Source organism: Ochotona curzoniae, unplaced genomic scaffold, assembly GCF_017591425.1.
Source record: "Ochotona curzoniae isolate NIBS_2020 unplaced genomic scaffold, NIBS_Ocur_1.0 scaffold_4683, whole genome shotgun sequence".
NCBI classification, from domain to species: domain Eukaryota; kingdom Metazoa; phylum Chordata; class Mammalia; order Lagomorpha; family Ochotonidae; genus Ochotona; species Ochotona curzoniae.
In genome coordinates this window covers 20,659,532-20,686,943 of record NW_024467121.1, presented here as the reverse complement: position 1 = coordinate 20,686,943, position 27,412 = coordinate 20,659,532, and the positions used below count along the sequence as shown (strand labels likewise).

General features: G+C 51.3%; 1 protein-coding gene across 3 annotated transcripts; it reads right to left on the bottom strand.

The window, feature by feature from the left end:
• Positions 1 to 1,825: 1,825 nt before the first annotated feature.
• On the bottom strand, positions 1,826 to 27,412 carry PSEN2 (presenilin 2). Of its 3 annotated transcripts, none has more exons than XM_040968327.1 (11): positions 27,043 to 27,409; positions 17,707 to 17,867; positions 16,643 to 16,857; positions 14,634 to 14,775; positions 12,857 to 12,924; positions 12,049 to 12,269; positions 11,375 to 11,473; positions 8,302 to 8,385; positions 7,834 to 7,932; positions 3,636 to 3,754; positions 1,826 to 2,462 (listed from the first exon to the last, which is right to left on the bottom strand). In XM_040968327.1, the coding sequence occupies exons 2-11, from the start codon at positions 17,845 to 17,847 to the stop codon at positions 2,307 to 2,309; spliced, it is 1,344 nt and encodes a 447-aa protein (XP_040824261.1). In that variant the 5' UTR covers positions 17,848 to 17,867; positions 27,043 to 27,409; the 3' UTR covers positions 1,826 to 2,306. The 3 variants fall into 3 exon arrangements, with proteins under 3 accessions (XP_040824261.1, XP_040824260.1, XP_040824262.1); XM_040968326.1 differs by having other exon boundaries at positions 7,834 to 7,935; positions 27,043 to 27,408; XM_040968328.1 differs by lacking the exon at positions 1,826 to 2,462 and having other exon boundaries at positions 3,669 to 3,754; positions 7,829 to 7,935; positions 27,043 to 27,412.

The window sequence follows — 27,412 nt, the reverse complement described above, 5'->3', positions numbered from 1 at the left end:
GCACAAATTGTTACCAATGGACGTAAGTGTATAAGGGGCAACTGGGAACACCCAGTCAGGGAGGGAACTTCTATTCCCCTAGATTCCCCCCCTTGCATCAGAGATGTAACACAGAAACAAGTGTCCATCCACAACAGAGTAGCTGCAGTTGGAACAGAGCTAAACCAGAGGTACGTCTTTATCTGTGAGTGCATCTAGGGTATAACACAAAAAGACTGTCTGACATGTATTATGTAGTTTAAAAACATATACAAACACACAAAATGAACCATGGTCAGGAAAAATGCAAACTGACTTCAGGGCAGGAGCCGAGGCAACAAGACTAGTATCACACAAACAGGACCTGGACCAGCAAACCTGGAACGGATGTACATACATGTGGGGTTGGTGGAGTGGTTACCTACTGAGACAGAGGCACTCTCTGCCCGGCCCACATGTAACTTTTTTTTTCGTAAGATTTATTTTACTTTCATTGGAAAGTCAGATATACAGAGAGAAGACACAGGGAAGAGTTCCCATTTGCTGATTCACCGCACCCCCAATGGCCAGAGCTGCCAATTCAAAGCCAGGAGCCCAGAGCCTCCTCCAGGTCTCCCATGAGGGCACAAGGTCCCAAGGCTCTGGGCTGTCCTTGACTGCTTTCCCAGGCCACAAACAGGGAGTTGGATGGGAAGCAGGGCTGCTGGGACATATACCGATGTCCCTGTGGGATACTGGCATGTGCAAGGTGAGGACTTGAGCCACTAGGCCTCAGCGCTAGGCCTAAGACACATAATTCTAGCTCTCTCATACGAAGCAGCCAGTTTCACAGCACTTACATTACTTCTGGAATACAACAGAGCTCCCAGCTTCAAGTACCAATGCAAATCTGCATTTGCTCAGCCATTCCCCGGCAGGGCAGCTGTTTGCTGTGCACAGCTTCAGCAGGCTCAAATCTGAGCTTCTCTTGGGAACTTGAGTCTGATGTACAAAGCAAAAGCCAAGGTGGTCTCTTCTGTACCATAGCACCCAAGCTGACAGCCAGAGATGAGATTTCTGAGCAGGCTCTCATCCAACCGCCTCAGAGGAGACTTGCTAAGGGTATCCACCTTGAAGGCATGTGTAAAGTCAGACACTCTAAGGCTACCAGACAACGACTGAGTCATTGCCTTTTTTTCCCATGTTTTTGTCATTGTTTTTAAGATGTCATTGCTCAAAACATTTTTATAAACTTTTCTTAAAAGATTTATCTATTTTCACCTAAAAGGCCAATTTACAGAGAGAAGAGACAGATTTCTCATCTTGTGGTTCACACCCCAGATGGCTGCAACAGCCAGATCTTAGCCACTCCAAAGCCAGGAGCTTCCTCCCAGGTTCCCAGGTGCCCAGGGACTTGAGCCATCCTCCACTGTTTTCCCAGGCCATAAGCAGGCAGTTGGATTGCAAATGGAGCAGTCAGGACTAGAACTATTACCCATATGTAATGCTGGCATTTGTACAGAAGAGGATTAGCGTGTTGAGCCACTGCACTGACCTCAAGACACTTTTTTTCAATTATTTAAAAAATTATCTGTGTATTTGAAAACAGAAGCAGGTGGGCAGAGGAGAGGGGAAAGAATGTGGAGCCTGATGCATCTTCCACTGCTTCATCCCCCAAATGCCTGCAAATTGCTGAGGCTGGAAACTTAATCTAGGTCTCCCACATAGGTAGCAGGGATCCAACGACTCAAGACGTCATCTGCTGCCTTCCAGGGTGTGCGCCGGCAGGGAGATGGAACTTGAAGCAGAGTTACCCAAGATAGCAGGGGAGAGGGCTCAACACTTCTAAACACACCACACTCCAGCGTTCCAGCAGGATTCATCTATTTATTGGTAGTGATGTGGAGTCACTTCCCATCAGCCTCCAACAAAGTCATATGGGGCTGGGTTTCCAAGGTGACACCACAGATAGAGCGCCAAGAAGGTTCCTTCCAGGAGGTGGCTTTTCTTCTCCTGGCTACAGCACCAGGTACTTCGTGTCTTACCCACGTACCCAGGCCCCTTGCAGATAGACATCCTCCTCCATGCCCCTCCGCAATGCCATGGCCAACCTTGGACCCCGGTAGATGCAGCTGCTGTTTTCCTGCTTGTGATGGGGTGAGTCGAACGGTGGGGGCCAACAGCTAGCAAGTTCTGATTCCTCTTCACCAAGTGAACACCATACTTTTAAAAATCTTTTATTTTTTTAAAGCAAAGAAAAGTCTTAAAAATATATGGCACTAGAGTGTCAAACTAAACAGCTGGGGCCATTTCCTACAGTGTCCAGCCCCTGGGGGCTCCTGCAGCCGTCAGATGTACAGCTGATGGGAGGCCAGGGTGTCCATGAAAGGGCGCACGAGATTGTCGGTGGAGAAATAGAAGATGAGCCCAAACGTGATGGAGATGGGGAGAGCTGGCAGCGCCTTCTTGAACACGGCGAGCAGCAGGAGGGTCAGACACAAACCCTGCGGGACACGAAGGGTCAGGCAGGACATGACCCACAATGTAGACAGGGAGCAGCTGACAACAGCTTCATCTAGGCACCTGCTCTGGACTAAGCTGCCTGGCCCACTGTCTCCTGGACAGCGGGAGTCTCACCTTGGTCAGATCACCCTGCATGCTATGCATGGACTGGAAAGCTGCCTCCTGATACCTAGTAGAGTGCTGTTCTCCCGTGCCCTGTAGCCTCCTGGGTTGGCTACAGCTTCCACTGAAACACCAAGTGAGGTGTTTCAGCAGCTGACACCAAGGACACCCAAGAGCCATGTGATCTGTCCCTTTGAGGTAGGTATGGGGCTGGCCAGCATGCTGTGCCCTTGGCCTGGGTGGGACTGGCATACAAGCAGCAGGAATGGGGGGTGGGAGAAAACAAGAATGCCTGTTTCATCCTTGGGGACTCAGGGTTGGGATCAGCCAGTCTGATGGGGGAATAGCCTAGCATTTACTTCCCCATAATTGTGTGAATACCTCAACTTTTCCAAACACTGGAGTCTTGGGCTTAATCATCCACCTGCCACAGGTTAACCACCGTTTTCACAGAGGAGCAGGTGCTGCATGTGGGCCGTTCAAGGTCCCCTGCCTCATCGGCTCTGCAGGGGAGAAGTCTCAGGATGCAGCCACAGCATCCACAGGGGCCTTGAGATAGTCACTGCTGCTATTCAAGGTAATAGGGCCAACCCCAAGCCTGAGAGACCCCTGTGGTGTTCTGGGGACACATACAACTCTGGAGTCAGAGACACGGGCCCAATCACAGTGCCACCTTCACTTGCTGTGTCGCCACTGGCAAGGCCCTTTGACTACCTCCTTTTTCTGTGATGTCAGTCATCACAGGAGCCTCACAGGTAGGGTGAGGACAAGCACTAAATGTGCCCACAACCTGGCCTGGGTACCAGGTTGGCATGCTCAGGAGGGTCAGCATCTCTCATCCCTGTCCCTGTCCTTGACACACTGGGGAATGGCTCAGTCTCACTTGGGACCTTGGTGGTAGCCCATGCAGCCCAACCCACTGCCTTTGCTCCTCAGAGGGAAGACGGTGGCTGAGAGCTCTCTGGATCCTTGTGAAGACATCAGGGGACCCATCACCTTGGGGAACAGTCACGGAGCACTGCTTCCCACCTTCCTCCCCCTAGCCCACTCACAATGAGAATGGCCACAAAGCAGGCCAGCGTGGTGTTCCAGTCCCCACTACCGGTGGCTGCCGCCTTGCCCACGAGCACGCTGTAGAAGATGAAGTCTCCCAGGCCGAGCTTCACCCCTCCTGGATAGGGAAGAGAAAATGGAACTCTGTCTCAGAAGCCCAAGAAGCAGCAGCAGAGGGCAGGGAAGGACCACAACAATTAAGAAAGTCAGGTGTCCCACCCAGCCCAAGGGCACAGCATGCTGGCTCAGCCACCCCCTCCTGAACTTGAGGAGCAGCTAGGGACAAGGTGAGCTGCCCATGGAGAGCGGCTACCAAAGGGAAAGCGGGGGGAACCCATGTCTGGGTGATTCTGGCCAGAGAAAAGCTGGTAGTACAAATAAAATGTACCAGGGCTGATATGGTGATGCAGTGGTTTAGGTGTCACCTTAAAATGCTGACAACCCCAACAGGAGTGCCTTGGAGTCCCAAGAGCTCCACTTCCCATCCAGCTTGCTGCTCACGTGTCTGAGCAAGCAGAGGATGGCCCAAGCATGAAGTTGCTGGCTCCCAACTTCAGCCTGGCCCAGACCTGGCTGCTGTGCCCATGTCGGGAGTACAGCAGCAGATAGAAAACCAATTTTATCCCATTCCTTTATCACTCTGCTTCTTTCAAAGAATAAAAGTAAATCTTATAATAATAAAAATGAATAATGGACTGCCCAGGGCTGGGAGTTGGCTAGCAACTCAGTGCCAAGTTAGGATTATAGATGTTGCTGAGGACATTTAATCTTATGGTCTTTAAGAACACAGATAGTACTATGACAGAAGTCCTTTAGAGACCCACAGGGATCAGAACTGGTCCCCTTGAAAACAGGAAGTCACAACTGGTAATTAGGGTTTATCTACTATTAACAAAGAAACTGTCAAATGGTTTCAAGCTTGGTTTCTTTCTGGTCCACTGGCCCCTGACAGCTACCTTTTGGGATAAGTACAGTTATGTGACAAGCAGAGACCAGGGAGGCCAGTGTCACAGATGCTGCCTTCCACTCCTCACCTTCCAGACTCTAGGCAGGTGTGTCCCTTGCCCACCACACCTGTGCCCACCAACACTTCCTCTTCTCAGATTCCAACTCTCCCTTTAGCTGGCTGCTTCCTCAGTGCCTAACAAGAATGTCATAGTCTTGCCCATGTTAAAAAAATCAGGATATTCCCAGTGCTGGACCCTCTCATCTTCTCCCTCCTCCAGCTTGCTGTTGTCCCTTTTTTTTTTTTTTTAATTTATTTTTTTTAATTTATTTTTTTTATTACATTGCATCATGAGACACAGTTTTACAGGCACTGGGATTCCCCCCTCCCCTCCCCAAAACCCGCTCCCCCCCCCCCATGGTGGATTCTTCCATCTTGTTTAGAGCCTTACAATTTTACAATTCTTTGATGTAGATCAGAAGCAGTCTACTCATATCGATTGTTGATTCCTTGATTACTTCACAATATCTTATTGCATGAGATACAGGTTGTTTGGGGTTGAAATAATATTACTGTTTCAGATTGACATCAATTTATAACAACCACATCAACAACAGCTGTTGTCCCTTTTTTATTATTTTCTTCCTAAAACTTATTTTTGGGAGATAGGTGGGGGGAGAGGCCCAGAGACAGAAAGATCTCCCATCTGTAGATTTAATCATTAGATACCCCCAAGCGCTAGGGCTGGGCCAGGAGCACAGAACTCAGCCCAGATCTCAGCGGTGGATGGCAGGGAGCCACCAGCTGCTTGCTCTCAGCCTTAGCAGGAAGCTAGAAATCAAAACGGGGGCAAAATGGGACCCAGCTATTCCAATATGGGATGCTATCAGGTACAAATGTGCTGACTGATTGCTTAGCTGCTATGCTACACATCTGCCCCTACTGCTCTTGTTTTTCAATCAGGCACCTCAAAAAAACTCCTGCACTCACCTCCTACTTCAGGAACCTGGAGGTACAAGTCCCATGTCCTCCAGCCAACGCCCTATCCAAGTCACCACTAGCTTCCAGGGCACACCCAGCCATCATGCATCTGCCTGACTGGCACCCTTTGTCTTTGGGTACATCATAGGTCTTTCTAGGGATGTGCCCCTTCCCCTCCACTTCTCCATCTACAAACGAATTGACCCCACTTTCTGACCCTGCGCCCTCCCTGCCTTCTTTTTGGAATCAAGGGATGTGAAGATACCTTCAACCTTGACCTCCTCTCCACCTCTCTATCAGTCAACTAATGTTGACTCCTCTCTCCGTCCCTTCCAGGCTGTCTTCTCTCCCACTTGGACTACCACAGCACCCCCTCCTGGTCTAGATATGAAATGCAGCTCTGCTCATTGGATTTTGTTTAAAACCTGGAAGGGTCCTCACCACAAGACTTCAGCTCTTCCATAAAGCAGCACTTCTAAGGTCTTTCCTGGCGGCCCACTGGCATGCCCCAAACCCACTGCAGATCATACCACACAGCCACAAGAGCTTCCTGAGGGTTTCCTGTCTCTCATCTGAACCTCTGCAAATGAGGCTGAAGAATCAGACTGACTTCTGTTCCTGTTTTATTAGGAGGGAATCACAAACAGAAGGGTCTTCACTGATTCAAGAAGCCCTTGCATTGTATCTGGATTGGATTAATGCTGGGATGATTCAGACAGGGCTGCTTCTCAGACCAACTGTGCTAAGAGAATCCTGGAGCTGTGAGCCAGTGCCCTCTGGAGCTGGGGCTGGGGGTAAAGGCCCCTCTGTGAGTTTTAGAAGCACCCAATAAAAGCACCGCCTGCTGAAGCTCAGCGGCCACTTCCCTGTGCTGGGGGAGTGGTGTGCCCTTTACCACCAGTGCCTTCCCAGACCTAGTTCTCTGAATCCCTTCACTGTTATAATAAAACTGCAACTGTCCATACAGCGCTTTCCCAAATCCTGGGATTTACTGAGCCTGGGAGTGCCATTGGAGCCCTCAAATGTGAGCCTGCTTGGTCAGAAGTACGGGTGGCTTGCAAACCTGAGGCCACTAGACCTTATGCATAGCTGGTGTCTGAAGGAAGCCAGTGAAATGGTCTGTGCCCTTTTCCCCGTGAGCTCTGTTAAACATCTGATAACCAGATGCAGTGGGTATCAATGCCTTCCCCTAACCCAGTCTGACTTCTGGGCAATGGTCCACCTACCCTTCCAGAATCATCTCAGGCTAATCCTTACCTCCCCAACTCCCCAAAATTTGGCCCCAGTTGACTAGAGGATGCCATACCTGGTTACTGCCTACTGGCTGCTCCATGGCGCTCACACTGCCAAGACAGTATTTATACTGCATTCTCTCCTTGTTCAGGTGCAGCTCAGCACATAGCACATACCATCTGCACACTGACACCAAGACTGCTTTAATCTCTCAGGAAATGGTCCCTGTCTGAACACATCTCTTCCCATCTCCCTGGCCACATTGGTCTCAGTGTGAGGGAGCCAGCATCCCACCTCTGCCCTCTGCTCCTGCCCAAGGTCAACCCTAGGTAGCAGGTATCAGGCTTGCGCCAGCCCTCTGAACCCTAAGAGCTCCCACAGCATGAGTCCCTACAGCCACGTGGGGAGCACATCCTGGAGGCCACACCAGCATACATGTGTAGGTGGATTCTCCACCCCGCCACAACCCCTGCCCCCCCAAGTCATGTCCCCAACCCACAAGCCCAATACCATGCTCCTTAAGTCAACACCAGAATCACACTTTGACCTCCATGGGCCCGAGCCCCTGCCTGCCTCTGGCCCTCACTGGAGTCTGGCTCCCCTGTTGTCCTTTGCCTCAGGATCGCTGTCGGTCCAGAAATGCCCTTTTGCATTGCCCTCTTCCAGTGTGGTCTGGCTCATGTCTTGGCTCACAAGGGACCTCCTTGCCGGGCCCTCTCGTATCCCTCCAACCATCACGAGACCCATCTGTGAGCTTTTTCCCAGCCCTTTCCCCTGCTCTCACGGTTTGTTGTAACTGTTGTTGCCCCCCTTTCACAGGCCCACGGTCGGGGCTCTGTGCATGCCTGGCACACACATGTATTGCCTGAATGGATAAAAGTCCCCAGGGCCTGGTGACAAGACCCTAGGTTTATAGCTTTCTTCCCTGGCTCTCATGTAGATGCCTGGGATGGGGAAACGAGCCTTCCCCGCTCACCCTCCTCCCTGCAGACCTGAGCCACCGAGGCCAAAGCAGGCCATCTGGACGGGCACCTTACGTTCTTGCTCTTCCTCCAGCTCCTCCCCGGGGTAGCCAGGCAGTGAGGGGTCAAAGACTTCAGGGTACGACGGCTCCCCAAAGCTGTCATAGGGGTCTTCTTCTAGGAGTCCACGAAGAGAGGACCGTCAGCACCGTGAGAGAGATGAGAGAGACAGAGATGGGTCAGAGGGTTCCTGGGTCTCTGGGGACCAATACTGGGGCAGGGGTAGTGGTGGTGAATACTCTGAGAGCCCCACTGCCCGGCCTCTGGCTTCCCATGCCCATACCTAAGGTGCGTTCAGTGAAAATGGGGCACCGGGCTGTCCTGCCTCATGCCTGGCCCAGACTTCTCTGTCTGCAAAAGCTGGGCTTCAGATGACCCAGTCTTCTGCCTCCACAGGAGTCAGGTCATGCAGGGGGTGAGCACAGGTGAGCAGCTGACCCTCCCACCCCAGGGATGACAGGCTGTCGGGTCCTGGACACTTACCCATATCTGGGGCGTAGGGGAGCTGCAGGGCTCCCTGGGAAGAGGGGTCCAGCTTTGCCATGCCCACTGTCCACACCATGGCAGCTGTGGGAAGGAGACGAGGGTCCTGTCTCAGATAGAGCTCACTGTGGCTGCCCCCAGGGTCTGTCAGGGAGGGGCTGATCTGTGGCCCTCGCACGCTGCCTGGGACCCTCTGTTCAGCAGATATCTGCTCATGTCCCACTGTGAGAAGACTACCAGGAGAGGGGTCCAGACTCATGGCCAGATACAGGCCAAGTTTCTGCCCTTCTGGTGCCTTCTGACAATGAACTATAATGACCACGGTACTGGTGGCACCAGTGAGGGGCGCTTGGCAAGCTTACTGCGCTGTGGTGGGAGACTATGCTAGGGACACCTAGCACAGCTGTATCCACATGACCATTTTTAAACGTCTCTCTTAGCAGGGCCAAATGGGTTACGCTGTCCTGAAACAGATTTCCAGAACTTTCCCAAGTCTGAAAACTGAAACTCTGTGCCTAATAAGTCACAAGAACTTTCTCCACTTCTCCTACCCCAGTCCCTGGCAACCACCCTTCTTGTGCCTCTATGACTCTGGCTGCTCCAAGGACCTCATGGAAACAGAACCACATGGCATTTGTCCTTCTGTGACTGGCTTGCTTCACTTGGCAACGACATTCTCCCACTCCATCCGTGTCATAGCGTCTGTCAGAACTCCCCTTCTTCTGGGGGCTGGGCAGTGTTCCTTTGCTGGCTGCAGGCTAGTTTGTGCCTCATGGCCATAGGGGATGACACTGCTGTGAATGTGGCAGACAGCTGAGTCCCTTTCAGTTCTCTTGGGTATACACCCAGAGAGGCATTGCTGAGTCACATGGCACTAATATAACTCTGTTTTCTCTCTTCTGCCTGGACACTCCCTGCTGACCCTCCTGCTTCCAATCTCTGACTCTCCACCTGAACAGCATACTCCAGTTTGCCTTGAGCCACACTTCCTACCATCTCCATTGCAGCTTGCCCATCTGCCAGCTTCTCCCTCGGTAAATGGCAACTCATGTCTTTGTGGCTCAGGCTCTGAATAATGATGTCATCCTCGACTCTGTTTCACACTTTCCCCGCTCCCCTTCAGCACGCCTTGCCAAGTCTGCTTCAAAAACATCTCCAGAATTGAATCACATCTCATTTTGTCCAGTGCTGGCCCCTGAGCCCAAATCCCCAACGTTCCCACCATCTCCCTAACCTGCAACCACCACCCTCTGGTCCACCCACTACTGGTTGCTATTCTGCTTCCAGTTCTGTCCCTCACCCAGCCCGTCCTCTCCTCCACAACCCATGTGATCCTGCCAAATGGTGAGGACAGAGTAGTGTATAACCTACTGATTTCACAGCCCACCCAGGAGAGCGAGCCAAAAACTGCACCATGGGCTGCAGGACCTAGTGCAACCTAGATCCTCCCCTTCCCTTCCCTGTCTCTTTCCTCCCTCTGCTCCAGCCCACTGGCCTCTTGGCACTCCCTGGGCACAGCAGCCTGTGCCCACCTACAGCCCTGGTACACATAGTGCTCCCTCTCCCTGAAATGCTGGCCCCAGAGTTTCCTCATGGTGGTCTCCCTTCTCTGAGTCAGGTTCTTGGTCAAATTCCACCTTGTGAAGAGAGAGCTTCCCTCCATATAACCCTGAAGTCCTTGGTGCTAACTCAGTCTTCCTTTTCTTTTTTTTTAAGATTTTATTTTTATTATTTTTTTTATTGGAAAGGCGGATATACAGAGAGGAGAGACAGAGAGGAAGATCTTCCATCCGATGATTCACTCCCCAAGTGAGCGCAACGGCCGATACTATGCTGATCCAAAGCCAGGAGCCTCTTCGGGGTCTCCCACGCGGGTGCAGGGCCCCAAAGCTTTTCCGGGTCCCAAAGCTTTGGGCCGTCCTCGACTGCTTTCCCAGGCCACAGGCAGGGAGCTGGATGGGAAGCGGGGCTGCCGGGATAGAACTGGCGCCCATATGGGATCCCGGGCGTGCAAGGGGAGGACTTTAACCACTGTGCCACTGCGCCGGGCCCCCAGTCTTCCTTTTCTATAGAGCCCTCCTGAGTCGCTGATTCACATGCCGGGCTACTTCATTATAGTTCATCTCCCCTCCCTCCTAGGACACAAGCTCCACCACAGCAAGGCCCTCATTTGTTTACTATCCAGAGCCTATCTCAGTTTCGTCATGCCCAGCTCTTCTCAGCTTAGGAGAGAATCTGGAATGTTCTGTCAGGTCATTGGGCCATGCTGCTGGAGACCATCCAGGCCAAGCCTGCTTCCTCACTTGCATGTAAATTCCCAAGCACGTCAGCCAGCCCACAGCTATTGCACAGCACAGCTTGCACACATCAGGGTCCCAGAATCAGGCTCTTTACTTATTCTACTTAAACACATCTCGCCACCAGCAAATGTGAGGCACCACAAGCAGAGCCCTGCAAGCTTCATGGAAACCAGGACATGTGGTCTTTGTCCTGCTGGATCTCCAGATATGCCACAGTATTTGCCACACAGTAGGGATCTAATGCACATCTCTGGAGCTCACATCCCTGTGTGCTGACTCCAAGCTCTCAGGACAACCCCATGTGCCTTCTCTTCAGGGATGATTGGCATTCATCCACCATGCTGCTGTCAAGGAGGCATAGGGCAAACCCACAGCTCCCTTTAAAAGTGTGCCCTGAAAGTCCCTTTACAGCATGCAGAGCAGAGCGGCAGCTGCAGGACTGCAGCAACTCTGGATTTGCAGGGACACAGCTTGTGCCTGCAGCCACTGCAGGCCCCAGGAAGATGGATGGGATAAACACATGATAAAGACATGCACATCCCTCAGGGGTCCTCTTCCTGCTCTAACCCTTTTCCCCTGTAGTAACGAGACAGCTTACCTTGGTCTCAGAATGTGTCGCCCCTTCTGTGATCAACTAGGCTGACCCTTCCCCTTTGGGTGGGGAAGGACAAAGCTTTCACCATCTACTCTGAAAGCCATGACTGGGAGTATTCTCACCCCACGCCTGGTCACCTGCCAAGACCACAACTGGGTGCAGGCCCGGGGTCACTCACATGAGTAGATCAGGGCAGGAAATATGGGCTCATTCCTTTCCTGGGCTGTCTCCACCAGCATTCTCAGAGGCCCTTTGGGACACAACACAGCCACGAGATCTGGGAAGACAGAAAGGTCCTTGTTATGATTTTTTTAAGACATCTATTCCCAAGCAGCCCCAAGAGACATCAGGGGACCCAGGGTGGAGCTCCCAGCAGGTCATCCTGCAAAGCTATTGTCCCAAACCCACCTGTGCCCAATTGCAATTTACACATTCAACCACGGAGTCCACGGAGAGCCTTTAAGCAGTAACTGCAAATAAGGAAGAGCTGTGTGCTGTGTGGGCTTGGAAGTCTCCTCTCTCTGAGTCTCAAAACAGAAGCCACAGCACTGGCAATGGTAACTGTGTTTCTCATTAACAGTGGCTACCATCTGGGGTGTTTATAAGCATGGAGCTCAGTGTGCTTAGGGTTGTGCTGAGACATGAGCACAATAAACTAGTAATTAGCCAAAGCAGAAAATGTCTCCGAGAAAGCTTGAGTCTACCTGGGCCCCTATGTTGAACACAAGCGGATCCCTTAGGAAGAAGCATCCTTTCCCCCTCCCCGGGTGGCTTTTCAGCACCTGTGTCATTGCAATAGTGAGAACTCGTCTGAGGACATGGCCTCTCCTCCTCTGGGCCATGCCCACCTACCATACACAGAGATGGCGCCGAGGATGACCCAGGCCGACCACTCAGGGAGGTACTTGATAAACACCAAGGCCATGAGTGCGCTGATCATGATGAGGTAGGCCTGCTGCAGTGCCAGAGGCCCCTTCCAGTGGATGCACACCATGCCCACTGCCCCGAAGTTCCAGACGGTCAGAAAGAGGGTTGGGTAGTCCATGGCCACATTGTAGGTCTTGAGCACCTCCCTGCAGAGCCAAGGTAGAGCAACGGGTGAGAAGATTAGGCAGACGCTGTGCCCTGGCACAGTCTAATACTCCTGGCTCCCCAACCACTATATCTCAACCTGGATTTTTCCCATTTGGCCTTTTCTCTAACATCTGCCCCATCCCAATTTTATATGGTCCAACAACTCACGCCCTTTTGGAACAAGGTTGGAGAGGAAGCCACCGACTCATGCTGGCAAGGATTCATATATGTTCACTGTCACTCTGATGTGGACAGCTCCTTGGAAAGGGTGTTCTCCAGTCTCTCTGGGCCAGGGTCACATCCCAAGCCAAGGGACAATAGCACAGTCCATTTTTTCCCCCTGTGAAGTTCCCAGTGTACCCTAAAAGTCAGAATGTCAATTGAGAGGGGCCTCTGCACCCTTGGGATAGCAGAGAACACTTCTGTAAGAAGCTTTGTTTCCCATTAGGAGCCTAAGAGAGACAGGGGGCCCACCATGGCTATCAATAGTCCTGCATCAGGAACTAGGGAGGGGAGAGCCCAGCAGTCACTGGGACCTGGGCAGGTCCTTCACACCCACCTGTGCTGCTCAGCAGCTGCCCCTTACCCGAGGTAGATGTAGGTGAAGAGGAAGAGCAGCATCAAGGAGGACATGATCAGCCAGCCATGGATAAACTAGACAATAGGACCAGACAAGATGGTCAGGAGACAGATGCCCATGCCATTCTGTGACTAATGCAGGGATGGCATCAGGAGACAGTCTTACACATCAGGAGGGTTCAGACATTTGAGATGCCTCCAGCTCCCCCACAAAAACTGTATGTTGGGGAGGAAGCTCTTACAGATCCCATGTCCCCATCTCTGAGCTTATCCCCACCATTACCATTCTGCTCCAGGCTCATGAGAGAAAGTAAGGTCTCTGTCCAAGGTGTTGCATCCACTCAAAGGGAGTAAGTGAGGGTACCACAGTAACAGAGGACACCCAAACAAGCAGGGAGCGGAAGAAAACATCCTGAAGGAGAGTAATTGACAGGAAACTCACCATAGTACTGTTTTTTTTTTTTCTTTTTTGGCAGAGAACAGGTAGGGTAGGTCTACTGAGGGAGAGTGCTTTTCCAGAGAGACAACCCGGGAAGTTCCCTCCCACCCAGAATCTGTAAACAGGTTCTCACCCAAGACCTCATCTTCCTCTCTCTCTGGTCAAACGCAAGAGTAAGGCTGGTCCTACCGCAGCAGTGCCTTGGCCAACAGTCAACTATACAACACTGTCGCCCCTGACCAGCCTCAGCCCCAAGGGCAGACCTGCCAATCACCACATTGGCCCAGTAAGGGCCTTGTCGGAGATCTGGTCTGCCTAGAATGGTCACCCCCATCCCTACCCACCCATCCCCATCCTCACCCCAGCAAAAAGGAGAAGGGACTTCCTCTGGAAGTACTCTCTTCATCCCACTGCCCACCTGCCCTCTGGACTGCTTCCTGCCTTCATGTCTGTCACAGCACCTCTAAACAAATCTCACTCAACAGATGGCTGAGCCACCTCTGGTATCTAGAACTGACTGGGTAACACCCACTGAGCATAGAGAGATGGGTCATCCCACGCCCCGCCAACTTTCCAGCTTGCTTCCATGTATGCTGCACCCTCCGCTCCCTGACAGGTAGTTGCTCTGCAGGAGCTCCAACTCAGAGACATTTCTGAAAGCCCTACCCGGTCCCCCCACCCCTTCCTGTCACATGTCTCCAGCCTCATACAGCAGCATGGTTCCTCCTCTGCTCTTGTAAACAGCAGCTGCCTACACAGGAAGAACTGTGCTGTACCTGTGCAATGCCCAGCTTCACTTCCTTTCACTTTTGAGGGTTACAGAGCCTTCCCTGCAAGAAAGGCCTAGACCAATGTGTATAGGTTTATGGCATCTCTGGGGCCAGGGAGGATTCAGCTCCTCCACTATTCCCTGGGGATGGGTCCCATATAATGGGTCCCATATAACGGCTCTGGGGCCCAGAGACCTAGGCATAGCATTTGTGCATCCCTAATTTAAAAGGAAATGGAAAATAAAAATAACCAGAAGGGGAAGTGACAACACGAAGGGAGTCTAAATTAGAATTTCAGAAGGGGAAGCAAAATGAAATGTCTGAATACAAGAAGTGGTGTCTGGAATGTTGCAATGAGGCACTCAGCAAATAGTGATTGCGTACATGTTTGAAAGGCAATGATATTAGCTAATCTATAACATGGGGCTAAGCGAGGCTGGGAAGGAGAAGTGAAAGTCAAAGCTACTCTGGAGAATAAAGAAATTTACACCGAACTAAAGCTGGCTGTGTAAAGGACCCTGTGGGATGGGTGCAGTGGCATGGGACAGACCAGGGGGTGGGTGGCTGGGCCTCACCTTGTAGCAGCGGTACTTGTAGAGTACCACCAGGAAGATGGTCATGACCACGATGACGCTGATCATGATGAGGGTGTTCAGCACAGAGTTGAGAAGGCGCTGGCCCACTGAAGGTGTGTCCTCAGTGAAGGGCGTGTAGATGCTGAGGAGAAGGTGGGGGTGGAATTCAGTCCCTGCATGCTGTATCACGCACATTCCCCCACACTCCAGCCCGACACTCAGAGATCCATCTGTTGGGGTGCTTGGGACTCCTGCATTGCTCCAGCCTGGTTCTTACCTGGCTGGGCCCTGGCAGAGTCAATGGTAGTCCCCAGCCTGTTCCTGACCCTAGTCTGTATGTACACCTGTGGCTCTCAGTCTGGTGATGGAGGGACTCAAGGTAGACATACAGATGAGGGACACCTGATGAAGTCTTTTACTGTGGCCATCACCACGGGCTTCTCTCTTCCCCCACACACACCCTTCCAGCAAGCTGGGCAGCCATGAACTCCATTAGTTGTGTTCTGTCCTAGTACCTGGTACAGCCCAGCTGTTGCACGCACAGCTCAGAAAACTCAAAAGATGGGAAGCAGTTCACTGCAGGCTCATTCTGTGTTGAGGCCAAGTTCTCCCCACACTCTTGCACTGGGCTGCTCTGGAGTCCCAAGGGGCTATCAGCTTCTTGAGGGTTTCTCTCGCTTTCATTACTTTCTTACATAAAAGCATAGGGCCTGACGCAGTGGCCAGTGGCTAAAGCCCCTGCCTTGAATGCACTGGGATTCCACAGGGGCACTGGTTTGTGTCCCAGCTGCTCTACTTCCCATCCAGCTCCATGTTTGTGACCTAGGAAAGCACTAGAGGACGGCCCGAAGCCTTGGCACCCTGCACTTGCATGGGAGACCTGGAAGAAGCTCCTGGCTTCTGGCTCAGATCAGCTCAACTTTGGCTGTTTTGGCCACTTGGGAAGTAAACCAGTGGATAAAAGATCTTTGTATCTCCTTCTCTCTGTAAACCTGCCTTTCCAATTAAAAAATAAATAAATAAATGTTTAAAAAACCCCTAATGTCCTTAATTAAAAGAAAACAAACAAAACAGATGTTTAGAGAAGTTTTACAGCAGGAAGGTAAGAAAACACTGGGCTGAGCCCAGCGCGATGGCACAGTGGTTAATATCCTTGCCTTGCACGCCCGGGATCCCATATGGGCGCCGGTTCTAATCACGGCAGCCCCACTTCCCTTCCAGCTCCCTGCCTGGGGCCCAGGAAGGCAGTCGAGGACGGCCCAAAACCTTGGGACCCTGCACCCATGTGGGAGGCCTGGAAGAGGCTTCTGGCTTCGGACCGGCATAACATCGGCCGTTGCGCTCACTTGGGGAGTGAATCATTGGACAGAAGATCTTCTTCTCTGTCTATCCGCCTTTCCAATAAAAAAAAAAATAAATCTTTAAAAAAAAAAAAAAAAGAAAACACTGGGCTGTCAGTGTGCATGTCTGTATTATTCTACTAAAATAAACCAAGGATTTCATTAAACACACACACACACACACAAAACAAAAAAGCAAACCTCCTCTCAGGGCTGAAAGCACACTGAGAAATCATTTGGTCAAACTCCCTGATTTTTACAACAAGGGAGCAGAGACCCAGAGGGGAAGGAATTTGTTTGTGGTCATTTAGTGTTCAGCGGCACAGCTGTATCTGAGCCCTAGTGCTAGGAACAACGACAGTGCTGTCCAGCCCAAATTTGCCGTCTCTGTCAATCCAGGGGGCCTGCATGTTTACTCCATTGGTAGGCACATGTTCAGTCATGCATCTTCTGTATTAAATCCATTAGACAGAGCAGGCAGCTGGGACAGAGAAATTAGGAACAGGTCCGGGAGGCAGAAGCAGGCTGGAGTATGAATTTGGGCAGCAATTCATCCTTGTTCTTCACTACCACTGGCATGAAGTAGCTGGTGCAGCGATCAACAGAGACCGCAATCACCCCCAAACTCCCACAACCCAGCCTCACACCCCTTCCCTGGCCCCAACTCACAGCTGTCCATTCTTCTCTGTGTAGAAGCGCACGGACTTAATGGTGGCCACCACCACGATCATGCACAGCGTGACTGGCACAAACAGCATGATCACATGCTTGGCTCCATATTTGAGTGTCAGCTCCTCCTCCAGGCCTGGTGGCCGCCCGGGGGACCCACCGCAGACGTACTGATCGGGCTCTTCCTCACAGTCCTCCTCGCTCTCCTGGTTTCCCTATGGGAAACCACATCATGGTGACAACCCCACCCATTCCCCCAATGTTAGCCATGCATATGGTACATGGATTTAGGGACCCAGCAATGGGATGTTTTGATGCTGCTTTCTAGATCTGCTGTAGCTTAGATGTGGGAGTGCTGTATGAAAGGTCTCTGGAAACAACAGCTGGGGTGTTTCAGAGTTGGGATGACCACCCCAAGAGAAGCAGGGGTGGCCAGCTGAGCACAGAGAAGCCCGCTGAACTGGGAATACATCAAAAGACTATTCCCTTTCCTTGGGTACAAGGACTCAAGAGCCCACACTAGTCTGTTCACACAGCCATGCAGAGGCTGGGTGACAGGAGGAATCTATCACATACATAGCTCATGCAGGACTCTGAGTGAGAATAAGACTCTGGGGTCTTGCAACAGATGAAATTGAACTTCTGCACCCACAAAATTAAGTACATTTGCAGCTCTTAGCAAGGTTATCATGTCTGACATCTTACAAACAGGCTTCTGTCCAGCCATTTTTCCCTCCTGCACCAGTGTTACCTGCCCAGGCATCTAGATACCTGAACCACCATTACTGTTGCTGTGGAAACAAGGACCTGAATCAGGAAGGTAAACCTCAGGGGCAGAGGTGGGCAGCATTGTGCAGTCCACTGTAAAGTCAATATCATGACCAAGCCAAGCTTGTGAGAAAGCCCAGCTAATGTGAGATTAACTGTGTGGACAACTTTCCCTCCCAGGCAGTCCTCACCTTGATTTCCCCAGTCCCCTGCTCTGGAAATGGCTGGCTTTCACCCTCCAGACACAGAACACAGGGAGCCTGGTTTCAGGCCTTTTGATGGCTGCTGGGACCTACCCTCTGGGCTGTACCCTCTCCATCCTCCGGGCCCTGCCTGCCCTCCTGGGAGGAGCGTGGCGTGGGGCTCTCTGCTGACATCAGGGATGTCCGCTCGTCGCACACTTCTTCCTCACTGTCAGAGGCCATGAACATGAGCATGACCCTCCCTTGGGAAGCACCTGGAAGAAGGAACAGGGCATTATTCAGTGAGTGGAGGCAGCAGAGGCCCCGGGATGTGGCTGGACACAGGTCCTGCCCACAACCATCTTCCAAGACACATGTATCAACCACTGCTGTGAAGCCACACTCCATAGGGTCTGCCTTGAAACTGTGATGGCCTTGCCTGGGACCAAGGCACAGTAAGGGACAAAGCCTTATCTTAAAGATCCAAAACAAAACCCATGCATGTAGCAGGCAATATAATTAGCCTGGTCAGCAAGAGATATAGAAACACAAAGAAGGGATTGGATCCGGGACTAGAAGTGTTTCCTGGAGATGTAGACATTGGGGAGAGACAGGTTGTTCCAAGCAGAAGGGCAAAGGGTCAGGCCAGGGATGAATGGCCTGTGGCCACGAGGTGAAGGTGACCACCCTGCCAGAGGCCATTGAGAGGGTAGTAGCAGGAAGTGAGGGGGCAGAGTCTGGTGGTGGGATGGGGGTAACCTGACATGGGGGATAAAAGAACAAAGGCTTAGGGAAAAGTGTGTGGCACTGAAGAGGGTCCGTGAAGGTAGTACCTCAGGGAGAACCAATACCGGGGGAACCACAGAGGAGGGAAAGTCCCCCCAACCCTACCCCTGTCATGAGATAGCTGAGCAGAAGCAGCATGACAAAACCAGTGAAGCCTCAAATATACACTGTAAGCTGAGAGGAGCTGCAGACAACCTGTGGCTCCACATGGGGGAGCAGAGGGGAATGACATGGGATGGGACAGCAGCTCATGACTGACCGCTCAGGGACGTTCACACCTGAACCTGACCATGCAGAGAAACTGCCCTCTGCTGCAGGTATCTCCAAAGAAGTTACCCCACAAACTGCTGTGAGTTTCAGAAGAAGCAGACAGGTCCCTGCCCTGAGCAAGCTAGCCAGCAGGGCCCGTGGCTGCCTCTCCTTTGGAAGACAAAGACCAGAGACCAGTCACCCACCCCCATTCTTCCCCTAGGTAAGCAAGGCAGCCTCTGTTCAGATCCCTGACTTAGGCGCAAGGCAAGAGTTGTTTCCAAATCAGCTCCCCAGCCTCAGGACCCTTCTGTCTTGGATGCACAAGACAAACACAGAAGCAATAAGGGCAAGAAGACAGAGGAACCAAAGGAACAGCTATCAGGGAGGGAGGTGATGAGCTCTTGCTCCATGGCAGTTTAGAGGCTGTTGGCTGTGGGCTTGGATATCTGGGGTCTGAGGGAGTAAGAGGAGACATGAAATGGGCTTCAGAGGTTAGGAATTTTGCCAGCCAAGCAGAGATGGGAGGTGAGTGACTCTGGAAATAAGTACCCATGTAAACAAATGTTACATATGGATATCCATAAGGACATAGCATGGCCCATCGTGACAATTTCGAGCACTGTTGTGTGGCTGAAGTGGGTGGCCTGGCAGGCCAAGCAGAAGAGAAGATCGGAAGGACAGTGCACCATCCCTTGGAGGGTTCTGAATACCTGACTGAAGAACCAGAGCTTAATTCAAGAGGAAAGCCAGCAGAGTCTGAAAAGGAGAAAGATGAGAAGCAAAATGAGCCTGACTAAGCAGTGCATGTGCCAATCTCCAGGTGGCAAAGGCTTCCTGTCTCTACTTAGAACTCCCAGGGTCACAGGATGGCTCTGACCAGCAGTGCTCAGGCCTGAGGACACGGAGCCCACACGATAGGACCCAGTGTGAGGGGACACAGCTGCACAGCCCCCATGCTGCAGACCTGAGCATGTTAGCTTTAGTTTCTTCATCCATGGAAGAAGAACCAACCTCTGGTCCTCCCCCATGAGGCTTGGCTTCACAGATACATGCTAAGTAAACACCAGCTTCAACCCAGGAGCTCCCTGTCCTACCCACCCCAGCAATGGTGAATTACTCACTCCAAGAGAGGTACCCAGACAGCTGGCTGGTAACAATACTTCTCCTTGAACAGTCTCAGATGGGACCTGAAAACACAGGTGGCTCTTTGTTTTCTATCGTGTCAGCTTTGTTTCATGTTGGGGTGAATTGTCATGCGGTTACAGCCCCAGGCCTCTGAAGCTGCCTGTGATTTATCTTCCTAAGACTGCAGCCTAGAAGGACAAAAGGCTAATTCACACATGGCTGAGATAGCTCTCCTCCTTGACTCCCAAACGGAAAACAGAAAAGCATGGGCTTGGAGCAAAGATGCTCTTTGAAGGAGAAAGGGGAGGTGGGCAGAGGAAAGCAGGGGTCAGGCAGCAATGTGCCTCTCCCACTCCCAGTTCTCCATCCAGCACCCTGTAGGGCACAAGACACTCCCTGGAAAAGCATTCCTGCCTGGCAGTTTGCCTGATGTCCAGGCAGGATGCACTGGGTGGGTGGGCTTCAAGAAGGAGTGCAGCCCTCCCTCCCTCCCTGTGGCGGTGCACTGCACAGCAGGGAAAGCCGCTTACCGACCTGGTAAGGACTAGGCCTGGGCAGCTCTTCAGGAAGCAGTCATCAGAAACCTAGGAAAGATCCTCTTTTAATCTGCAAAATGGGATTCATCCTCATGGCCTGAACAGACTTCTTCCCTTGTCTCACTTATACAAATTCCTCCAAAGCCTGCTTAGAACCTGTGACCACAACAAGGAGGGGTGGGGCTTCAGAAAGCAGGTATGAGCAGGCTGTGGTTAAGGAGTCATCAGAACAGAACATGCTCTAGTTGTTGAAGTGAGGCTCCAAGTCATTCCTGTGCTCCTACCCTCCTGGGCAAGGGGAGGACAGGTGGGAGGGGCCTCTTTGAGCTCCCAGCACCAGACAGCAGCAGCTGTGAAATGCTGGCTTCTTCCAGACCACTCTAGGGGCGGGGCACGGCAGCACCTGCTGAGCCTTAAAAAAGGGCACTAAATCCTGGGAAACAGACTCTACTATTACAGGTGAGGCACCCAAGGTTTAACCGGTCCCAGGGTGTGCCAGACTCAGGAATTCCATTTTCACACTGTTTAAAAAGCAGCATGCCAAGCTTACAAGTGCCACTCTCACCCACCTCCCCTTGCACCTGCACTGTTCAGCATTATCTAACTGCTAAACTTGGGAATGGAGAAATGACAGCACTGCTCTTGCATATCCTATGTCTACTGCAGAATTACCAAAGGGAAGCAGGGGGGGAAAGTCCCCAAGCAACATCTGGTATGAAGAAACTGGGTCCCGACACCATGGGGACAAAACAGGACTGGCCTTCCTGAAAGCAATGTAAATTGAGTCTTCAAAAACATTTGTACTGTATCTTGAAATACTGCCTCTCAGAATTTGTGCTGAGAAAACAATAAAAGGTTTGTATTTAAAATTTACATTGCAGCTATTTATAATTGTTAAAAACAAGGGGGGGTGGGGAGTAAGTGTGATCAAAAGTCTGAGCCCCCATGACATAGCAGTCTCCTTGGTTCATGGTTCTGCTTTCTGGGGTATTAGTTATCCCTGGTCAATTGCATGCCAAAATACTAAATTCCAGAAATAATTTATGTTTTCAACAGCTTTTATTATACTGCATTATCAGAATCTTCTATTTTATTATAAGTTATTATTTTTAATCTGTGTAACACACAAATTAAATTTTATCACAGGTATCTATGTCCATATAGGAAAAAAAAAAAACCCAGTATAAGGGCTGGCTCTACAGCACATGTAGCTAAGCAGCCACCCGCAGTACTGGCATCTCTTATTGGGGCTGGTTTGTGTCCCAGCTGCTCCAATTCTGATCCAGCTCCCTTCTGATGTTCTGAGAAAAATAGCATAAGGTAGCCCAAAAGCTTGGACCCTTGTCACTCAGATGCGAGATCTGTGTGAAGTGTTTCACTACTGGACATGTGGTAGACAGCAACTTGGGAACCAGCAGGTGGAAGAGCTCTCTCTCCCACTTTTATCTGTAATTTCTTCAAACAAATAAACCAATCTTAAAGAGAGAAAAAAAAAACCCGCACAGAATCGACAGGTTTTCATACCATCTACAGTTTCAGGCATCCATTTAAATTACATCCCCGCTAAACAGGGGGGTGGGGTGGCGTGGGGGGCGCCAGTGAATCTCAGCTGATGAGGGTTGGGAGGGGACCACTAGGAGTTTGATTCAAAGTTAATACAGAAGCTACCATACATACAATCACCTGAATTTTCTTATAAAATGTATGCCTATGAAGGGCTGGCAGGACTTGTTCCAACACACTCAAGTGGTTCTCTGCATGGTGGGACTGTGAGTGAATGTTCTTTCCACGAGGCTATTTTTCTGTATTCTTCAAAGTTTATATAATTAACATGGATTGAGTCTGTCGTTTCTTAAGCCATCAAGTTTTCAAACAGAAATACTGAGAACATTCAGTGAATAGACTAACATCGACTTCTGCCAGTCACTGGGTTGGGAGACAGATGGGCTCCAATGACGTCACCACCACATTTCTCCCTGGCGTCTGATTCCCTCAGCTCAGAAAAACAAACAGGACAACTGGGATGAGCTCTGAAATTTCTAATAGCCTTGCTTTGTAAGGCACTCAAATCAGTACTAAGGCCTGCTGATGTGGAAATCCTTACAGGGAAAAAAATTACCAACCAAATGTGTGTAAATAAACAAGCTGAGTAGCTGCTTTTCCTCCTCCCCAGTGCCAATGACACAGAGAACTCCCATGAGAGGCTGACTCACGGACAAGTGGGGGAAGGGGTGCTGGGCCACACTCCCGCTGCCAATGTGGAATAACATCAAAGATTACCAGCACAGCGGCCGGCTCGCTTCCTCTCTAGCTCCCACTGCACTATCCTCTCCGAGGTTGCAGCAGGGAAATGTGGAGAGGCTTACGAGGGGTGGCTGTGGGGTGGCAGTGTTCAGGAAACCCTTCACTTTCAAACACAATGTAGTAGCTGAAAGCTGCTTTGCATCAGGAGGCAAAGCCAAGCATTTAGAGAAACCAGTGTTCACCCCCATTCATCGGCAGAACAGGATGGAAAAGCCCACGGCAGTCTCACCCAGAGACCTTGCCCAGTCAGGCCTGTGTCAGCAGTTCCTGGAATGACTCTGGAAACCCAGTGACCCAATTGATTTGCCCTTCTTTTCATTTTACAAAAATGAAAATGGATCTGCATAGGAAATAGATTTTAGGGCTAAAGCAAACCCTAGTGTCCTGTAGAAAAAAAGGGTTCCAAAGCAGATTTGGAATTACTGAGCTCATAATTACAAATTACAGGGGAAAATTTGCATCCCTGATGCCTAGCTTCTTTCTCCCAGGCCCTCTGGTGAGCCATACTCCCTGGCTTTCCTAGCAGACAGTGCTTGCTCTAAACAGCCTGCTCTCTGGGGTCACACAGCTACTGCACAGTGCTAGGAAGTCCCAGGGTATTCCCTACATAGCAGGATGGTTTGCTAATAAGGTCAGATGACACCCTGAGCCATTGCCATGGTTTCCCCGCCCACCTGTCTCCCTCAACCTTGGGTACCGCACTATGCTCTTTGGTCCCTGTAGACCACACATCTGTCTGTGCTCCTCAGATCATCTCCTAACACACTCCACTTGCTGCAAAGTACTCCTCTATACTGGGCAATGACTCCATTGGGGCTGAGACCTGAGCCCCAGAAAAGTCCCGAGGGTCCTCCTGCTGGGCCACAGGCTACACAGACCTTCAGACAGGGCACCCAGAGCCTTCACCCAGGCTCTTCATCTCCTCCACTGGGTCTTTCCTACTTATGAGTGCCCAGGGCCTAGTAGATGTCTCTCACTGCTTAAAGTAGCTTGGGAAAGAGACAAAACAGCAAGGAGTGAAAGCAGGAAGCCCCTCAGACTCCATCCACAGGTGGATCCCGAATCTGTTTGTTTTTTTAAATGAAGCAGGAATCCAGAGGTCAAAAGCAGACTGTGGAGACTGGCAGGGTTCAAGTCACTCATTTGTGGAAACTGAGCATCATGGTACATTATTCCTTGGCTGCCTGGCCTTGGGCAGCCTAATCCGACTGGACCAGTCTGCTCTTGTGGGAAGCAGAACAGGCACACTTCACAAGATTACTGTAAAAACCAGAGATAACGTGTAGACCGTCTGGCAAGTTGTTTTCAATACATGCAATTAAAATGGATGGACTAGAAGAAGGGATGCCACCCCCTGTAAAGTCACAGATCTGCTAAACTACCAGGCACCTGCTGCTTTGAAGGCCAGCCCCCAGGGACCAACCCTGTGTCCATCCAGCCGCAGCTCGGGGCACCTGTGAACCTTCAGCAAATGAAGGGGGTGTCCACAGGATGATGTCAGAGCCAGCGAGGACCTCAAGGCCATCAAGTCGGCACCATACTTCATGGTTACAAGAACAGACATCCATGGGGACAAAAGCCATCACCAAGGTCCCATGACCCAGCGTCAGAGATACAACTCAGAGATCTCCAAATTGCCCCTGAGAGGTCACCCACAGTGGCCAGCTGCAAGGAGGCAGACAGTCCACCTAACACATGGGCTCTCCAGGAACACAGTCTCACATACAAGGCACGCCTATACCTTAACCACACCCCCTCACCACTACTCATCACCTGCCACCCTAGAACCCCCCAATCAAGTTGGCTAACTCCCTCCCCACAACTCCAGCCCAGGGTCCCCACTCTGCTTTCCCTTTGCTATAGGGTGTGTGTGGCTCTGTGAGGGAGGGGAGGACCCTGCTACTTCACAGGGAAGGTGGGCAGGATTCTGCTGTGGGTTGGGAAGCTACGGAAGGGCTTCTTTCAGGCTCTGTACTCCCATCCAGTTGGATGTTCTGAGACTATTCAATGAAGGGAAAAGTCTAATGGCAGTCATAGCAACCTCAGGAAATAAAACCGTCACCTACAGTGTCCTATTTCCAGTGTTTAAACAGATAAACACTATGTGTACATACAGCAGAGCACTGGGAAGAAATGCAGCATTGAGTTTTAGTGGATGACTTTAAAAAAAATCCCCAAGTTTTCCAGAATGAATGTACATTATTTTTTTTTTTTTTTTGGTACTGGAAAGTCAGATACACAGAGAGGAGAACAGAGAGGAAGATCTTCCATCCAATGGTTCACTCCCCAAGTGGCCATAACGGCTGGGGCTGAACTGATCCAAAATCAGGAGCCAGGAGCCTCTTCTAGGAGCAGGGTCCCAAGGCTCTGGGCTGTTCTCAACTGCTTTCCCAGGCCACAGGCAGGGAGCTGGATGGGAAGCAAGGCTGCCAGGATTAGAACTGGCACCCATATGGGATCTTGGTGTGTGCAAAGCATGGACTTTAAGCACTAGGCTACTGCTCTGGGTCTGCATTACATTTAGTTTTTAAAAAATGAAAAACAAAGAGGAGCTGGAGTTAAGGGGCAGAAAGTGGGGCCAGATTGTGGTACAGTGGGTAAAGCCACCACCCATGAGGTCAGCATTCCATATAGGTGCCAACTGGTATCTTAGCCCCTCCACTTTGGATCCAGTTTCCTACTAGTGGCCTGAGGAAAGCAGCAGCAGATGGCCTAAGTGCTTGGGTCCCAGTCATCTACATGGGAAACCTGGATAAAGAGCCTAGCTTTAGCCTGGCTCAGCATCGACCATTGTGGCCACCGGGAAAATGTACAAGCCAGATGGAAGATCTCTGCGTCTCTCTCTTCAACTCTGACCTGCAGATAAATAAACACATCTTTAAAAAGCCAAGAAGTTTCTGGTGAAGATACTAGTAAAAAGTAAAAGTTTCCTTTCCCTTTTTCCCCCTCTGCTCTAGAATCCTAGCAGAGATGACTTGCAAGCAACCCATTCTGCCAGTCAGTAGTGCAGCTACCACAAATGATCTCACTCGTTGATGTCTGGCACAGGAGGAATTCTCCCCAGACATCCACCCGAGGGTCAGACAGCCTCCCAGTGTGGAGGCCAGCATTTATTATACAAGGCTCAAGAGCCCAAGTCTGGTGTCAGCTGCAGGGGCAGAAAGCCTGTCTCTGGGCCCCCACCAACTCCCCCCACTGCCAGGGCCTGGGAACAGGTGGACACGTTGCTGCCTTGTCAGTCCCCAACAGGGTCCAAAAGCCAAAGCAACAGCTGAAAGATGGACAAAGATGTTTTTATTAGAAACAAGCAGACAACCCACATGCACTGCTTTGATATTATTTAGATTTTTTCAAAAGTGTACTTTGTTCTGGTTTCTCAGAAATTTCCTAATGGAGACTCCACAAACATTTTCTTGGCAGTAGCACAGCAACACGACAGTGGGATAAACACAGGAAGCCCCTTGTGCAAAAACTCCAAGTTCAAATCCTGGTGCTCACAGGACCTGAAATCACATCAATGGACTAGCTGCTTAACCCCTTCCATCCAAGGTCTTAAGATACCTGGATTAACCTGTGTACAACAGAGCTTTGCAGGGTGTAATACCAATTCCTTAAAGTAAGGTGTGTTATGCCATTACAGAGAGGTCCCGGTAGGTATGCAGCAGGTGCAGCCCTGGAGAAACCAAGGAGGGGGTGGCAGGCACCAGCACACCTGGCACACACAGGAGCCACAGCCCCTGCCAGCTTGTCCTGCCTTTTCCAATACACAGGGACAGGCACTCCCCATGTGCGAGTGCCAGCTTCTAGATCGGGCACCTGAGCACACCCACAAAGAACAGTTTCTTCCTCAAACCTAAAACCACATTCAGCTTACTCTGCTGCAGCATTCCCACAAGACACCCCACTCACTGCTGTGGCCACTCCAGGGACCTCGGGCATGACCATGGATAGTGTGCCTGATGGGGACCAGGACAATCACCCCGAGTCTAGGCCTGGACCCCTGCCCCTTCAGCAGCTGGCTACTGACCCTGTTCCTCCTGGTCCTCCAGGGCCACCTTCACTCCCAGGGGAATCTGAGGCTGGCACACTTGCAGCAGCTTATCCAGAGCCTCTAGGTACTGCCTAAGGCTTTGGCCGAGCAGCCCGGAGGCACAGGTGTCCACAGCACAGAACAGGGCGAGCTCGGGGGCATGCACTCAAGCTGGGATCTGCTTGCATCAGCTGACCCTCCGTACAGCCCAGGCTGTGGAAAGAGAGTCCAACTGGTCCGGTTGGGATGGGCAACAGCCCCATCAGCAAGCAGGGACGCCATTATTTCATCGATTAACAATTCATTCCAACGCAAGTCAACAGCCAGGGGCACTTGAACAAGCCAAGGGCTGTGGGCTGGATGGCACTACTCAAGGCTGGGACACTGCGGTGTCAGCCTGGCTTTGCGGGATCCTACCTGGGCGACCTTGAGGGAAGTCACTTTAGCTCTGCAGTCTCTGCTTGTTCATCAGTACCCTTCGGGGATGCGGATGAGCTTGTTTTCAGGCCCCTTCTGCTCCGGAAGCTGGATTTCAGGCGCCTCCTCCACGGCTGCGAAGGCCTGATAAAAACAGCCGGCTCCAGCTGCTAAGGAAAGCCGGCTCCCACCACCTTCTCCGCAAAACAGTGTCCACGACCTGGAGCTTTTGGCCGAGAGGACTACACCCAAGTGAGGGCCAGGCGAGAGGGAAGTGCAAAATGCCCGGCTCCCCAGGCCTCCAAACCCCACGTGCACTGTGCCTTTAAAAGCCTGGGAGGGCGAGGGGGCACGGCCTGGCCGAGCCCCG